This window comes from Lissotriton helveticus, chromosome 7 (genome assembly GCF_964261635.1).
Source record: "Lissotriton helveticus chromosome 7, aLisHel1.1, whole genome shotgun sequence".
In the NCBI taxonomy this organism is placed as follows: domain Eukaryota; kingdom Metazoa; phylum Chordata; class Amphibia; order Caudata; family Salamandridae; genus Lissotriton; species Lissotriton helveticus.
In genome coordinates this window covers 1,620,703,216-1,620,720,137 of record NC_136068.1, presented here as the reverse complement: position 1 = coordinate 1,620,720,137, position 16,922 = coordinate 1,620,703,216, and the positions used below count along the sequence as shown (strand labels likewise).

At 54.0% G+C, this 16,922-nt stretch overlaps 1 protein-coding gene across 3 annotated transcripts in view; it reads right to left on the bottom strand.

Annotated features, from left to right (window-relative positions):
* Positions 1–16,922, bottom strand: part of SHANK1 (SH3 and multiple ankyrin repeat domains 1) — a 1,403,433-nt gene that overhangs the window by 115,600 nt on the left and 1,270,911 nt on the right. For all 3 annotated transcript variants that reach the window (XM_078655298.1, XM_078655300.1, XM_078655299.1), the window contains one exon: positions 14,037–14,164. In XM_078655298.1, the coding sequence (XP_078511424.1) occupies positions 14,037–14,164 (128 nt within the window). The remainder of the gene's footprint in view (positions 1–14,036; positions 14,165–16,922) is intronic.

Sequence of the window (16,922 nt, the reverse complement as noted above, 5' to 3'; positions counted from 1 at the left end):
ACATAATACACAAAGAGGGATGCCGTATCTAGTCCTCCCCTTTTCATATGAAGGTTCTGCTTGGGCCTATCTGGCTATGTTTTCCAATGCATACCAGAACTTACTTCGATACCCTTCTTGTGGATCCTATAATGGTGGAGTGGATTTCAGTCACAGTTCTTTGATAAAGGGCATTGTAACGATGGCAAAGATTGCTGACATCATCAAGATTCTCAAAGACGAAAAGAGAGCGTATGATGGGTGGAATATAACTCGTTATACTCTCAGTCTCACTGACAAGCTCAAGCAACAGAGTTCTATGCCGATTTGGGTATTACCCCAAAGAGGTCGTTTGTGCTTGCAAATAAATGGCCAGAATACCAAAACTAAGCAAGAGAGGAGCAACTGCTCCCACACTTACGTCTATACTCCTTCTACCCCCGCACCATTAGTGGCATCACAAGGTACATATTTTATCTGTCATGACAAAGCTTATATATGGCTTCCCACACACTTCTCGGGAACGTGTTATATAGCTTTTCTCCTCCCTCCTACATACACTGCTCCTGCTGATTATCATAGAAAGAGAGTTGCTAGAGGAGTAGTAGATTCGGAAGATACAGCAGGGCAAGAAGGAGGGGTTTCTTCCTTTTTGGGGTCTGATGGCCAATAGCAAAAATATCAGACAGTTGATCCGTGTGGTTGATGCCACAATCAATGTAACTTCTGGAGCATTGAATTTGACTGCTGAGCTTCAGGCGGATCGACTTATGACTTTACAGAATAGAATGGTTTTAGACATAATACTTGCAGATAAAGGAGGAGTTTGTAAACTGATTGGGTCTAGTTGTTGCATTTATATTCCTGACAACGCCCCTACAGTATACCAAGCCATCTCTAAGCTACATGTCATCTCTGAGTCTATCCATCAAGATACTGGAGATTGGTCTGTGATGGGATGGTTTTGGGGACTACTGTCCACTTGGGGATGGAAAGTGCTAACTTTCCTTGGAATGATTTTAGCATTCGTCTTTTCTTGTTGTCTTTGTCTACAGTGTGGTCCAGCCATTTGTGGACTCTGTGCCACAATCTGTGTCTCCAAACCAGTAGCACAGCAGACAGAACACATTAAGATGATGGTGCAACAACATCTCAGTGACCTCATGACTATCGATATTGACTCAGACTAACATGGGTTCCTTTGTGCATTGCCTGAGTATGGCAAAAGGAGGGTCTGAGGTTACGTAGTTTTCGGCTCCGCTTCGCTACAGCCGCCATTTTGCGTTTAGTCGCCATTTTATGTTGCCTCACTCAGGCAGCACGGCTAACGCGGAAAAATGGTCTTTCTGCCACTTTCAGCTGCTCGATGTTTTTCTCGTTGAGGAACAACCTTTGTCCTTGTGTGCGATACTGATGTCAGGGTCCGGCCGAGTTCGCAAAGCCATGTCTAGACTGATTAATCCATGACTTACTCCACTGTTTGGGTCCCACCATTCTTCTCTACCTTATCTTAATTAACTGGCCTTCACCATTCTCTTTGTGTGTTCTCTTGTTACATAGCTCTTCTTTTGAAGCATTCTACGCATGTTTTGCCACCTGAAAATTGAATCACGGGCACTAGTGTTGATTAACCTGATGGGAGGAGAGCACACGGGGTCTGAAAGGAGGGTGTGTTTTAGACATCTGATAGCTTGTTTTCGTAATATTCCTATTTGTCAGTTTTGTGTGTATTGGGAGTTGTCATTGTAAACTTGTGTTGTATAATAGACTGTGCGCCACAGATTGAAGTGGCAGTCTCTTGAGAACCTACCTGTGTGGTACTTCTTAGATAACTGTGCTTAGCTGCAGCTAATAAAACTACTTTTCTACGCCTTACAGAGTGTCGAGTGTCTCTGTCGGTCGAGGCAGGTGAACTCGGAGATCTTAGGCGTGCCCTGCGCCGCCTGGCCCATAAATCCGGGTTCTCCATCCGGAGGAAGCCGTTGACGTTCCGTAGGTCCAAGATAGGGCGTAGGCCCTCTTTGCCCTTCTTGGATACCAGAAAGTAGTGGGAGTAGCAACCACACCCTACTTCTGGCCCAGGAACGCGCTCGATGGCCCCTTTGGCCAAGAGAGCCGTAACTTCCTCCTGCAGAAGTCGCACATGATCCCCCGATACACGGTGGTTCTGCGGTGGAATGGCTGGAGGGGTCGCCTCGAAGGGGAGGGAGTAGCCCCTTCGGATGATTTGCAGCACCCACCTGTCCGATGTGACAGTGCGCCAGTGGAGGAGGTGATGGCGAACCCTGCCCCCCACTGGCGAAACATGGGCCTGAAAGCACAGACTAGGAGGGTTTTGAGGCGGATGCTGCGGGGGAAGGTGTGGACTGTCCTCGCCGTTGTAACCGACCGCCGCCACGGCGGTTTCCACGGCCGCCACCGCGTTGGGTATTACTCTGCGGTGAGTGGCTGGCAGCACGTGTGGGTACACCCCTTCCTTGGCCACGAAAGGAGCGAAAGGCACCCGTTTGCTGGCGCAGGGCTGAAAGGCCCAAGGACTTGGCCGTAGCCCTGGAGTCCTTAAAGCGCACAAGCGCATGGTCTGCCTAGTCGCCAAAAAGGCGACGGCCATCAAACGGCATGTCCGTGAGTGTGTTCTGGACATCAGCCGAGAAGTTGGCGGATCTCAACCAGGCGTGGCGACGAATCGCACCCGTCGTTGCCATCGCTCTGCCCAGTGAGTCGGTGGTATCCAGTCCACACTGAACAGAATAACGTGCCGCATCTCGGCCTTCCACAAGGGTTTGGCCGAGTTTAGCCCGTACCTCCAACGGGCATTCTGGCAGCACGTCCGAGACCGTATCCCACAGGGAGTGGGTGTAACAGCCCAAGAGGCATGCGGTGTTGGAAGACCGCAGTCCCAGACTCAGGGAGGAGAATACCTTCTTGCCGTATTGCTCATACCTCTTGGACTCCCTGTCAGGCGGAGCCGACGGAAATGCGGTCTGGGAATTCGAAGCCTGAATATCCAGGCTCTCGGGGGTGGGGTGGGTGGACAGGAAACAAGGATCGCCCGGGGCCGGGCGGTGGCGTCTGGCCACGTTCCTATCTAGAGGCAAACCTGTAGCGGGCCTGGACCAAGGGCCCAAAAGAACGTCGGTCAAGGCCTCATTAAACAGCAGCAGAGGCTCAGCCGAGCTTGACTGCGGTTTAAGGACCTCAGTGAGGAGGTTAGTCCTCACGGCCACGACGGGTAGCTCAAGGCCCAAGGCTTTGGCTGCCCGCTTTAGCACCACACTGTAGGCTGCCCCCTCCTCCGTAGCCACGGTAGGAGGTGAGACAAAACCAATGTCCGGCGAGGTATCTAGACCACTGGCATCCCCAAGTCCACCTGTCCAGTCCTCCTGGGACTGACACTCCCGTGCCAGAGGGTCCTCAGACCCCTCCCAATTCTCCTAATCACCCATCTCCTGATATTCAGGGGTGTCAAAGGATGGGGCCGGTTCACTGAAGTAAAAATCTCCAAACGGCCTTGAAAGAGGCGCCGGAACCGGAGCGAGGGAGGCATCGGGGACGGCGCCGCCCCAAGACGGCGCCGGGTGTGACACCTGAGGCGCCAGGGAGGTTGTTAGGTCCACCGGTGACGACCCGGATCCGGACCCGTACCCAGTGGCGGCCTGCGGTGCCGGGGACGAAGCACCCGACGCCACCGGGGCTGAAGCCTCCGACCCGCTAGGGCCCCGAGACGGGTCCGCTGGGCCCGAAGGCGCCGCGGAGCCTGCTGGGGGATTGAGGGACCGCATGGCCATGAGGAACCGCTCAATCTCCTTCGGCGCTGCGTGCGGCCCAGGGACCGGAGAGTATGGGGCCGGACGCGACGCCCGCGACCCGAACCCCCGGCCGCGTCGCGCGAGCATCGGGGGGAGTCGGAAGAGCGATGAGGTCTCTTCGACTTCTTGTGCTTACCTGACGACTTCGACCCTGAGGTCTTGTCGTCGTGGTCGATGCCGAGACAGTGGAGGCACCGACGGTGAGGGTGGGTGACCGAAATCAGTCGGTCGCAGTCCTCACAGGGTTTAAAACCTGGCATCCCTATCGGCACCGTTCGGAGTCGAAGACTCGAAAAATTATCAAAAGGGAACAAAAAAGTTTAGGCAAAAAATGACTAAGGTACCACTTTTTCCTGATCTGCGCTGCTGGCGCGGAAAAAAGAAGAACTGACGTCAGCACGCGGAGCCGGCGTCTAAGTACTCCGACGACGTCATCACAGCACCCACGACGCCGACGACGGACGCGGAGCCGCAGACGACGCCTACCGACGCGCAAGGGTACTGCTACGCAAAAAAATTCGGATCCAGTCTGACGCCTGGGGATATTCTAAGGTAAGGATCTATCACTAACGTGTCTCTTTCAAATAACTCGGACTAGGAGGATTTCGAGGCAGATGCTGCGGGGTCGGGTGTGGACTGACCTTGCCCGTGTCCCCCGGCACCGCCACAGCTGTTACCACGTCCGCAACCGCATTGAGGTTGGTTCTGCGGCCTGTGGCTAGCTGGACGTGTGGACACGTCCCTTCCTTGGCCACGAAAGGGACGAAAGGTGGAAGTTTGCTGGCGTTGGCCGAGGCCCAAGGACTTGGCAGTAGCCCTGTAGTCCTTGAAACTCTCCAGCGCACTGTCCGCCTTGTCACCAAAGAGGCGAGGGGCATCAAAGGGCATGTCCATAAGGGTGATTGGACATCCCCTAAAAGTTTGCAAACCTCAGCAAGGTGTGGCGGCGAACCGCCACCGTCGTTGTAATCGCCCTACCCAGCTACTCCGTGGTATCAAGTCCACACCGAATGGAATAACGTGCTGCATCTCGTCCCTCTGCTAGGGCTTGGGCAAGCTTTGCCTGGACCTCCACCGGGCATAGCGGCAGCACTTCCGCAACTGTATCCCACAGAGAGTGGGAGTAATGGCCCAAAAGGCAGGGGGTGTTGACAGACCGCAACCCCAAACTCTGTGAGGAGAACAGTTTCTTCCCAAACTCATCGTACCTTTTGGATTCCCGATCCAAAGGAGCGGTCGGGAATGCGGTCTGGGAGGTAGAGGCCTGGATCACCAGGCTCTCGGGGGAGGGATGAACGGGCGGTGGTGTCAGGCCTCGTTCCGATCTACAGGGAGGCCTGTAGAGGGCTTGGACCAGGTGCCCACCAGAACGTCAGTGAGGGCTTAGTTAAACGGCAGGAGAGGCTCCAATGAGCTTGCCTGTGGTTTGAGCACCTCAGTGAGGAGGTTAGTCCTCACGGCCGGGACCGGGAGCTCAAGAGCCAATGTCTTGGCTGCCCTAGACAACACCACGCTGTAAGCATCCCCCTCCTCCGTATCCACGGTAGGAGGGGAGACAAATCCAGTGTCGGGCGAAGTGTCCAGACCACTGGCCTCCCCCAGCTCGTCTGCCCAGTCCTGGCTTAACTGGCACTGCAGTGCCAGAGTGTCCTCAGACCCGTCCCAGTCCCCCTCGTCATCCATCTCCTGATAGTCAGGTATAAATGATGGAGCCGGATCGTCGGTGAGGGGCTCATCGATCGGCGTCGAAGACGGCGCCAGTCCGACGCCGGATCCAAACAGGGGAGGACGTCGTCCGGGGACGGCGTCAGGGGCGACACCCTTGGTGATGGTGCCAGCGGAGGGGTCGTAAGGTCGACCGGCGTCGTCACGGATCCAGGCCTGGATCCCGAGGAGCCCTGCGACATCGGGATCGGAATCGTCTACTAGGGCCGGGGCCGAAGCTCCCGACGGCGCCAGAGCCGCCGGCCCGCTTGGGCTCCCAGACGAACCCGCGTGGCCTGAAGGTGCCTCAGCGGGTTCAAACAGAGGGAAGTGCGACCTCATGGCCGTGAGGAAGGCGCTAATCTCCTCCGGCGTTGCGTGCAGCCCAGGGACGGGCGGGTGTGGAGCTGGATGTGGCGCTTGCGGCTCAGGCGGAGCCGCGTGGGCGGTGTCGCATGAACCTCCGGCCGCGTCGCACGAGCGTCGGGGGGAGTCGAAAGAGCGATGTCGCTTCTTCGACTTCTTGTGCCTCGACTTACCTGAGGACTTGGAGCCCGACGAGTGGCGATGAATGTGGCCCTGTGACCGGTCCCTCAACCTCCTCCTGGACCGGGACCTCGAGCGGCACAAGGCCAACTGCCGGAGCTCGAGACGCTTACGGGACTGCTCCCGCCTAGCCTTCGAGGTCAAGGCCCGGCAGTCGGGGCACGACTTGTTATCGTGGTCGGCCCCGAGACAGTTAAGGCACCGATGGTGGGGGTCGGTCACCGACATCAATCGGTGACAATAGTCCCAGGGTTTGAACCCGGGCATCCCTAACGGCACCGCGAGTCGAGGAATCAACTCGAGAAGGATCCAAAAGAGATCAAAAAGTTTAGTCAAAAATTGACTAGGAGTACTACTCTTCCCGGATCTACGCTTGCTGGTGCGGGAAAAAGAGGAACTGACGTCAGCGCACGAGGGCGGCGTCTAAGTACTCCGACGACGTCATCCCGAGATCACGACGCCGAAGACGGACGCGGAGCCGCACTCGACGCCTACCGACGCGCAGGGGTACTGCTACGCAAATCTTTCTGGATCCAGTCTGACGCCTGGGGATATTCTAAGGTAAGGAAACTAACACTAACCTGTTTCTTTCAGATCCAATTGTTACTCGGCGATGCTAAATTAGCAACCAACAGTGATCCCAAAATTCACAAATCGAAGTCAAGGTGTCATACAGCTCAAGCGCAGCCAAAGTACACTGATAATTCACAGTCTACAATCCAAAAGGTCATTATTATCCTTGAAAACAAGGTTTGACAAAAGTTCCCAAGAAGTGGTCCAAACCCTCCCCCGTTACTGTGAAGACACTAGAAAGGAAGGTGCGTGCAACAACTCTAGCAGGCTGCTGTTTGGCTCGCGACAGTTACTGACTTGACTAGCGATGAGTCAATGGGCACGGGTCTATTTAAAGTGGGACTCAACCCTGGTTCCAGATGATCTTGCAAGACTTCCACTATTCTTGCAGGATCCAACATGGCTGCTGCCATATTTGACATGTTTTCGCCTCCTCAGAAAACATCTGACAAGCAGCAGCCAGCATGCTAGCTTTAACTTCTCACCGACTCAAGGGCTAAGCAGTAAATATTGGGCCTACTTCAGTTGTTGTAGAGACCCGGTGGGAGAGAGGACACTCTGGGGCATTCTCGACACTCGGTGGGCTAGGGGGAATAAGTTCCTTGCCTAAAAGGACAAATCCTAGGAATCACTGACAAACATTATATAAATTCTCCAAGAGAGCACAGTTCAATTTTACAGACTATCGCACAAGTTACTACTTGTGTAACGATATATCTGTAAGAGACATTAGTTAGTATTAGATTCCTTACCTTAGAATATCCCCAGGCGTCAGACTGGATCCGGAATTTTTTGCGTAGCAGTACCCTTGCGCGTCGGTAGGCGCAGTCTGCGGCTCCGCGTCCGTCGTCGGAGTGCCGTGATGACGTCGTCGGAGTACTTAGACGCCGCCTCCGCGTGCTGACGTCAGTTCTTAGACACAGCTTTTCCGCGCCAGAAACGCAGAGCCATGTTAAAAACCAACACTGGTGCCATTGAAACTAGGGCCCTGAAAGGGGACAACCCTAACCCTAGATATTGGTTCGCAGAACGGGGAGGATGGGTGGGTCGGTAAGGAATCTAATACTAACTAATGTCTCTTACAGATATATCGTTACACAAGTAGTAACTTGTGCATCTGAAAGAGACACGTTAGTATTAGATTCCTTACCTTAGAATAGATACCCCAGCAATACCAACCCCGGTGGTGGGTCTGCGAACCAATAATCACACCAGAAAGTCCTGGAGGACGGAACGGCCAAAGAAGCCATCCCTCCGGACTTGGCTGTCTAGGCAGTAGTGTCTTGCAAACGTGTGCAGCGATGCCCACGTAGCTGCCTGACAGATGTCTTGTAAGGGCACCCCCCGGCCCAGGGCAGTCGTAGTCGCCGTGGTTCGGGTGGAATGAGCCCGTAATCCAACAGGGGGCTCCTTTCTAGCCAAGGAGTAGCATGCCTGGATACACAAGATGATCCACCGGGAGATGGTCCACTTGTGCACCGCTTTCCCCTTCTTAGCGCCCACGTAACCAACAAAGAGTTGGTCATCCACCCGGAACTGGCGTGTGCGATCCAAGTAAAATGAGAGCGCACGTTTTGGGTCCAAACGGTGGAGCCGCTCTTCCTCTTTAGAGGGATGCGGTGGCGGGAAGAAGGTTGGCAAGGTGATAGACTGCCCGATGTGGAAGGCCGTGACAACCTTGGGCAGGAAAGAAGGTTTGGTACGCAGCACCACTTTGTCCGGATGGACAGAAAGGAAAGGCAGAGTACAAGAAAGGGCCTGGAGCTCACTCACTCTCCTCGCAGAGGTGATGGCAACCATGAAAGCAGTCTTCAAAGTCAGAAGGCGAAGAGGACAGTTGTGAAGTGGCTCAAAGGGAGCGCACATCAGAAACGTAAGAACCAGGTTCAAGTCCCACTGAGGCATCACAAACGGAACAGGAGGAAACGTGTGTGTGATGCCCTTAAGAAATCTGTTTACAATAGGGGACTTGAGGAAAAAGAAGGTTGATCAGGCAGCCTGAGAAAGGCAGAAAGGGCAGAAAGGTAGCCCTTGAGAGTGCCCAGAGCAGAGCCCTGCTGGGCAAGAGAAAGAAGGAGGAGAAGAACCTCAGAAAGAGGGGCATTGAGAGGATCCACAGCCTTTGCTGTGCACCATGCCACAAATCTGTTCCACCTACAGGCGTATACCGACTTTGTGGAGGGACGCCTGGCTGCCAGAATGATGTTACAAACTTCAGGAGGCAAGTCAAATGGTCTCAACTGTCGCCGCTCAATCTCCAAGCATGGAGGTGGAGACTGGACAGGTTCGGGTGGAGGACCGTCCCCTGCTGCTGCGACAGAAGGTCCTCCTGAAGAGGCAGACGAACTGGGGGATCGACTGACATACTGAGTAGCTCTGGATACCAGTACCTTCTCGCCCAGTCCGGAGCCACAAGGATGACTTGGGCCCGGTCGCGCTTGATCTTCTTCAGCACTCTGGGCAGAAGTGGTATATGCGGAAAGGCGTACAACAGACCGCAACTCCACTCGCGACGAAAAGCGTCTCCGAGCGAGTGCCGCCTTGGAAATTCCAACGCGCAGAACTGATGACATTGCGCGTTCTCTTCGGTGGCGAATAGATCTAACCAAGGCTCTCCCCATTGCTGAAAGAGGCCTTGCGCCACGTCCGAGTTCAGATGCCATTCGTGATCCATCATGCACCGACGGCTGAGCTCGTCCGCCCTGGCGTTCAGAGAACCTGCCAGGTGTTGAGCCACCAGGGTCACGCCCTGGCGTTCCAGCCATTGCCAAAGGCGAAGAGCCTCCTGGCAAAGGGTCCACGACCCCACCCCGCCTTGTTTGTTGCAATACCACATGGCGGTGGTGTTGTCCGTGAACACCTGCACTACACTCCCCTGGACAGAGGGGAGGAATGCCTTCAGTGCCAGACGAATCGCCCTGAGCTCCAACAGGTTGATGTGGAGCCGGGCCTCCGCCTGAGACCAGAGGCCTCTGATCTCCGCCTCTCCCATGTGGCCACCCCAGCCCTGGAGGGACGCGTCCGTCACAACTACGTGCTCCGGTTGGGGAAGGGAGAGGGATCTGCCGCTGACCCAATCGCGGTCCGTGAGCCACCACTGCAGCTGTCTCGCAGTGCCCTCCGAGATCAGGACGTGGTCGGATAGGTTGCCCTGATGCTGGGCCCACTGAAACTTCAGGTCCCACTGCAGAGCCCGCATCCGCCACCTGGCGTGATGCACCAGTAGGATGCAGGAGGCCATCAGCCCCAGAAGCCGCAGCGTCAACCTGAGCGAGACCCGGGATAACGGCTGAAAGATGGGAATCAGAGCCTGAATATCCCGAACCCGCTGATCGGGTGCATAAACCCGAAACCGCGCCGAGTCCAGAACCGCTCCGATGAAGAGGAGCTTCTGAGAGGGGCACAGGTGTGACTTTGGCACATTGATGGAGAACCCCAGCTGGTGCAGGAGGTCTGCCGTAGTCTGGAGGTGGCTGACGACTGTCTGGGGCGAGCCCGCCTTTAACAACCAGTCGTCGAGGTAGGGGAAGACTGAAACCCCTAACCTGCGCAGATGAGCTGCGACCACCACCATCACCTTTGTGAACACCCGTGGGGCGCTGGCAAGGCCGAAGGGGAGCACGGTAAACTGAAAGTGCTCGTGGCCAACCATGAACCGCAGGTAGCGCCGGTGGGCAGGCAGGACGGGGATATGAAAATAAGCGTCCTGCAAATCCAACGCTACCATCCAGTCTCTTGGGTCCAGGGCATCCAGGACCTGAGCCAGTGTCAGCATCTTGAACTTCTCCTTCCGGAGGAAGCCGTTGACGTTCCTTAGGTCCAAGATAGGGCGTAGGCCCCCTTTGCCCTTCTTGGGTACCAGAAAGTAGTGGGAGTAGCAACCACACCCTACTTCTGGCCCAGGAACGCGCTCGATGGCCCCCTTGGCCAAGAGGGCCGTAACTTCCTCCTGCAGAAGTCGCAAATGATCCCCCGATACATGGTGGTTCTGCGGTGGCATGGCCGGAAGAGTCGCCTCGAAGGGGAGGGAGTAGCCCCTTCGGACGATTTGCAGCACCCACCTGTCCGATGTGATAGTGCGCCAGTGGAGGAGGTGATGGCGAACCCTGCCCCCCACTGGCGTCACATGGGCCTGAAAGCACGGACTAGGAGGGTTTTGAGGCGGATACTGCGGGGGAAGGTGTGGACTGACCTCGCCGTTGCCCCCGACCGCCCGGACGGCGGTTCCCACGGCCGCCACCGCGTTGGGTATTGCCCTGCGGAGCGTGGCTGGCGGCGCGTGTGGGCGCACCCCTTCCGTGGCCACGGAAAGAGTGAAAAGCAGCCGATTGCTGACGCGGGCCCGAGAGGCCCAAGGACTTGGCCGTAGACCTGGAGTCCTTAAAGCGCTCAAGTGCATGGTCTGCTTTGTCGCCAAAGAGGCGACGGCCATCGAACGACATGTCCATGAGCGTGTTCTGGACATCTGCCGAAAAGTTGGCGGACCTCAGCCAGGCGTGGCGTCTGACCGCCACCGTCGTTGCCATCGTTCTACCTAGCGAGTCGGTGGTATCCAGCCCACACCTGATGGAATATTTGGCTGCATCCCGGCCCTCCACAAGGGCTTGGCCGAGTTTGGCCCGTACCTCCAACGGACACTCTGGCAGCACCTCCGCGACCTTATCCCACACAGAGTGGGTGTAACGTCCCAAGAGGCAGGCGGTGTTGGAAGACCGCAGGCCCAGACTAAGGGATGAGAAGATCTTCTTCCCATACTGGTCATACCTCTTGGATTCCCGATCCGGCGGGGCCGACGGGAACGCGGTCTGGGAATTGGAGGCCTGGATGACCAGGCTCTCGGGGGTAGGGTGGGTGGACAGGAAACATGGGTCGCCCGGGGATGGGCGGTGGCGTCTGGCCATGTTCCTATCTACGGGCGAACCCGTAGCGGGCTTGGACCAAGTGCCCAGAAGAACGTCGGTCAAGGCCTCATTAAAAGGCAGCAGAGGCTCGGCCGAGCTTGACTGCGGTTTAAGGACCTCAGTGAGGAGATTAGTCCTCACGGCCGCGACGGGGAGCTCAAGGCCCAAGGCCTTGGCAGCCCTCATCAGCACCACACTGTAGGTTGCCCCCTCCTCCGTAGCCACGGTAGGGGGGGAGACAAAACCAGTGTCTGGAGAGGTGTCCAGGCCACTGGCCTCCCAAATGTCTCCTGTCCAGTCCTCATGAGACTGACACTCTCTGGTCAGAGGGTCCTCAGACCCCTCCCAGTCCTCTTCAGCACCCATCTCCTGAAATTCAGGGTCCTCAACCAATGGGGCCTGTTCGTAGAAGTTAAACTCCCCAAACGGCGTCTGGAGCCGCGCCCATCGGGGCCGTCTCGACGCCGGAACAGGAACGAAGGTAGGACCGGGGACGGCGCCGCCCGAGGACGACGCTGGAGGCGACATCTGAGGGTCCGACGCCGGGGAGGTCGTAAGGTCCACCGGCGACGAACCAGATCCCGAAGGAGGACCAGCGGCGTCCCGCGGCGCCGGAACAACTGAACCCCGAAGGCGCCGGCGGCGTCGGGAGAGCGGGAACCTGCGGCGCCAGGCCCGAAGGCGTCGGCGGCGTCGGAGACGTAGCACCCGACGGCGTCGGGGCTGAACCCCCCGACCCGCTAGGGGTCCCAGACGGGTCCGCTGGTTCCGAATGCTCCGCGGAGCCCGTCGGAGGAGAGAGTTTCCTCATGGCCATGAGGAAGCGCTCAACTTCCTCCGGCGTCGCGTTAAGCCCAGGGACCGTAGGGTATGGGGCTGGACGCGGTGCCTGCGGCTCCGTCGGAGCCGCGTGGGTGGTGTCACCCGAACCCCGCGAGCATCGGGGGGAGTCCGCAGAGCGATGACGCCGCTTGGACTTCTTGTGCCTCTTACCTGACGACGACTTCGACCCGGAAGAGTGCGGCCTACTCTCGGAGCTGTGGTGGCTCCGAGCCCGCGACCTGTCCCTCGACCTCCCATGGGACCGAGACCTCTCGCGGCGTGGGACCGACTGCCGGAGTTCGAGTCGCCTGCGGGACCGCTCCCGCCTGGCTTTCGAAGAGAGGGCCCGGCAGTCGGAGCAGGCCTTGTCGTCGTGATCGACGCCGAGACAAGTTAAACACCGTCGGTGAGGATCCGTGACCGACATCAGACGGTCGCAATCCTCACAGTGCTTAAAGCCGGGCATCCCTACGGCACCGTCGGAGTCGAAGGCTCGAGAAAGGATCAAAAATGATCAAAAAGGTTAGTCAAAAAATGACTAGGGTTACTGCTTTTTCCAGATCTGCGCTTGCTGGCGCGGAAAAAAGAAGAACTGACGTCAGCACGCGGAGGCGACGTCTAAGTACTCCGTCGACGTCATCACGGCGCCCACGACGCCGACGACGGACGACGGACGCGGAGCCGCAGACGACGCCTACCGACGCGCAAGGGTACTGCTACGCAAAAATTTCCGGATCCAGTCTGACGCCTGGGGATATTCTAAGGTAAGGAATCTAATAATAACGTGTCTCTTTCAGATACAATGTTATTATAATGACTAGCTTACCCGTTGCGCGTTGCTGCGATCTCAGAAGAAAGGAAATTCTAGGAAACTTGTTATGATACCATTCAATTTACATTGTGTCATTTTTATTGAAACTTATTCATTTTAATATGGAAAACATTGCAAAGTGTCGTTTTAATTCTATTTATTTATTCGAGCGCTTGTGGATACACGATATTTTTTGTTTTTCCTTCTTGTGCATACACGAATAAATCAGAAGGTTTTCCGACGCGTGAGCTGGCCACATAGAGTTGTCCATGTGAGAAGCACGGATTCTCCAAATCTAGCCCACACACTTGCAGCGATTGTCCTTGTGCTTTGTTGATGGTCATTGCAAACGCGGGTCGCACCGGAAACTGTAAACGTTTATCAGTATTCGAAAGATTATGAGTGCCCTGGAGGGCCGATATTTAAAACATTTTTATGCCAGAAACCTTCGCGGGAGTGTACTCAACAACTTCCCAAAGTTTCATGGCGATTGGATGAGTGCTGTAGTAATGCATAATGGACAGACATACATTTGTTTTATATATATGGATTACTAGTTTGATGTCTTGTCACACGTTATAGGGTGCAATTAGGCATTGTGTTAGAATACCCCGCTAAAATATCAAAGTAAAAGTCTGCACTAGAATAGATAGTCCTGCATTGTTTTGACAGGTCAACTGAAATAACTGCACCAACACATTTGGAAAACATGTTTAATGGTGGACCAGCAAGTTTATACTTATGTTTCTAAAAATAACAAAACGATTACAATTGGAGTACAGACACTAAATTGAAATATGAAGAGCGGGCCCCCAAGAGGAACCACATCAGAGCCTTTTACAGTACAAGAGGATGTACACACAAGAGAGATGGTATTTTGACTTTTCCTACCTCTGGGGTAAAGAAGCCTTTCCCGGTGGTGGAACGGGATTTTCCTAGAGAAGAAAGCCCACTGGGACTGGTACTTTCATTCACACTGATGGTTTGCTGGGCAGCAGCCAAGATCTCGTCCAGTTTATCTTCCAAGACAAGAAAACAGTTAATTTAATTCTGCAATAATTTTGACTCACACCCTCCATAAGACAGCCATGCTTCCGAGTTCAGTGATCGGTACTCAGTTCATAACTAATCAAAGTGAGTTGTTTACACACTGAATCAGGAAACCTTTTCAATGACAGCATGTGGAGTTTTACACCAGCCCTGGTGTCTAACTTCTATTGAAGTATTGAAATTTCATGTGTCTAATCACATGTGAGCTTCAGCCGACTTATGCAAAATACATACAAAAGGAAAACATATTAATTTAACATTGATTTAATAGTTAATATACATATCTACATGTGTAACACACAAATAAGGGAATGCAATATAACACAGAAGTTTACAAGCACCAGAGATTCTATGAGAGTCCACCAGAAAGAAGATGAGCCATTTCTATCTGTCTATCTGCTGCTAAGGAAATCTATGGGTACATTGGTTGGGTGAAGACTTTAGTGATCTCCCTATTGGGTGAAAGCATTTATGAAGGGAAACAAAATGGGTGCACAACAGGCACACTCTCTCTTCTATACTGGAAGAGACCTGGTTGCTCTTCAGGTACTTAAGAGGTGAGAAAAACCCATTACTCCACAGACAAATAGAAATAAGAAACTATAAGGGGTAGGGTTTGCAGCTTGGGCCAGAAGCTGGGCACGAAATATAGAGAAGAGATGTTGTACCATATCCCTCCATTCGACCTCCCATGGAGAGATGGGCGGGAAAGGAGATTAGGTATGTGAAGAGAAAAGGAGAAGCACTTTGCCTAATAACACAAGAATTTACTTAAAGGGCTACAGAGGGAAACTGATGATGAACAGCTGAGAGCCAAGGAGAAACGTTTGGAACAGGCAGTAGATAGAGCAGGTACCAGATTAGTTCATCGAAGGCCATCTAATCATCAACACAGTGCAGCAGATGCTGTGTTTGACTGCCACACGGATAACCAAAAACAGACAGACTCTGATGTAAACATACAAAGGGTATAAAGTGAGGTATGTTCAATTGGAAATGTGTGCAGAAGTTGTGGCAAAACCACTGTCAAAAGAAAGAAGTGTGACAGAGAGTAGGGCAGTACCTACTATGTCATCATTACATAATCACTCCATGAAGAAGACTGTGAGGTTTATAGCGGCCTAAGGTAGTCAGACAGTAGGTGTCAGAGTTTGGAGGTACACAGGTAGGAAAGGTGCCAAAAGTGGGGGTGTCCCAAGCAAATGGAAGTTAATCGAGACCGTGAGCAAAGGTGTACTGGACAACAGGCAGTGAGGCCTTGAGTCAGAGACAGAGATTACTCCACACTGACTTCTGTTATGCCCTGTTCCATGACTCACACCAAATTAGGAGTTACAAGAGCACGACATTACAGGTTGCCACCAACAGATCAGTGCCCACACATAAGAAAAATTGCTCAGATGAAGTAACAAACAAGTTACTTACCTTCAGTAACATATTATATGGTAGAGATTCTATCTAGCTGCAGATTCCTTACCTTTGAATTACCCAGACGCCAGGCTACATCCGGAAACTTTTGCTCAGCAATACCCCTTGGGTGCAGCGTATGATGGCTTCATTCGGCTCCGTGTGACGTCGGCAACTGCGTTGGTTATGCTGTTGCGTGCCTATATAGGCGCCTCCCAGTCACGCGGACATCCGCACTTTTTTCAACGGCAGAAGCGCAGAGCCACGAAGTAACTGACATAGTCGTGTGCAAAACTAGGGCCCTGAAAAGGGGTGTAACCCTAGCCCTACAATATTAGTCCGCAAAGCGGGGAGGCATTGGTGGGACTGTAAGGAATCTGCAGCTAGATGGAGTCTCAACCTGATAATGCGTTACCGAAGAAAAGTAACTTGTTCATCTGATAGAGACTTCTAGGCAGATTCCTTACTGTTGAATTAGATACACAAGCCGTACCATCCCGGGGGTGGGCTGCAGACCAATATCCTATACTAGGAAGTCCTGCAGGACCGAGAGAGCATAGTGCTCGTCCCTGAGGACTTGAGCATCTAGGCAGTAGTGTTTTGCAAACGTGTGCAAAGATGCTCATGTAGCTGCCTGACAGATAACTTGAACCGGGACACTCCAAACCAAGGCCGGAGTCGCAGGCTTTCCCCTGGGGGGAATGGGCCCTTAATCCGTAAGGGGGCTGCTTCTTTGCCAGGGCATAACAGATCTTGATGCAGAGACGGAGCCTGCAAGAAATGGTCCTTTTCTCGCTGCCCTTCCCTTCTTCACTCCCACGTACCCCACAGAGAGTTGCTCGTCCACCCGGAACTCTTTAGTTCGGTCAATGTAGAATGACAACCCTCTTTTTGGCTCCAGTCAGTGGAGCTGCTCCTCTTCCTTAGAGGAATGCTGGGGAGCAAATAAGGTGAGCAACGTGATGGACTGACCCAGATGGAAAGGGTCACAACGTTCGGTAAAAAGGATGCCCGGGTGCAAAGCACCACACTGCCCGGAAAAGACAAAAGATAAGGAGGCGAACAAGATACGGCCTGCAGCTCACTCACCATCCAGGCTGTTGTAATCGCTACCAAGAAGGCTGTTTTGATGGTAAATAGTGGGGGCCAGGTGGATGGTGTGAGGGGCAAACATTGTTTAAAGGCTCAAAGGGAGTGCATATCAGATAGGTGAGGACCAAATTAAGGTCCCTCTGCAGCATCACAAAGGGCATGGGCGGAAACAGGTGAGCCAGCCCTTTCAGAAATCTATATACAATGGGAGATTTGAAGAGAAAGGGT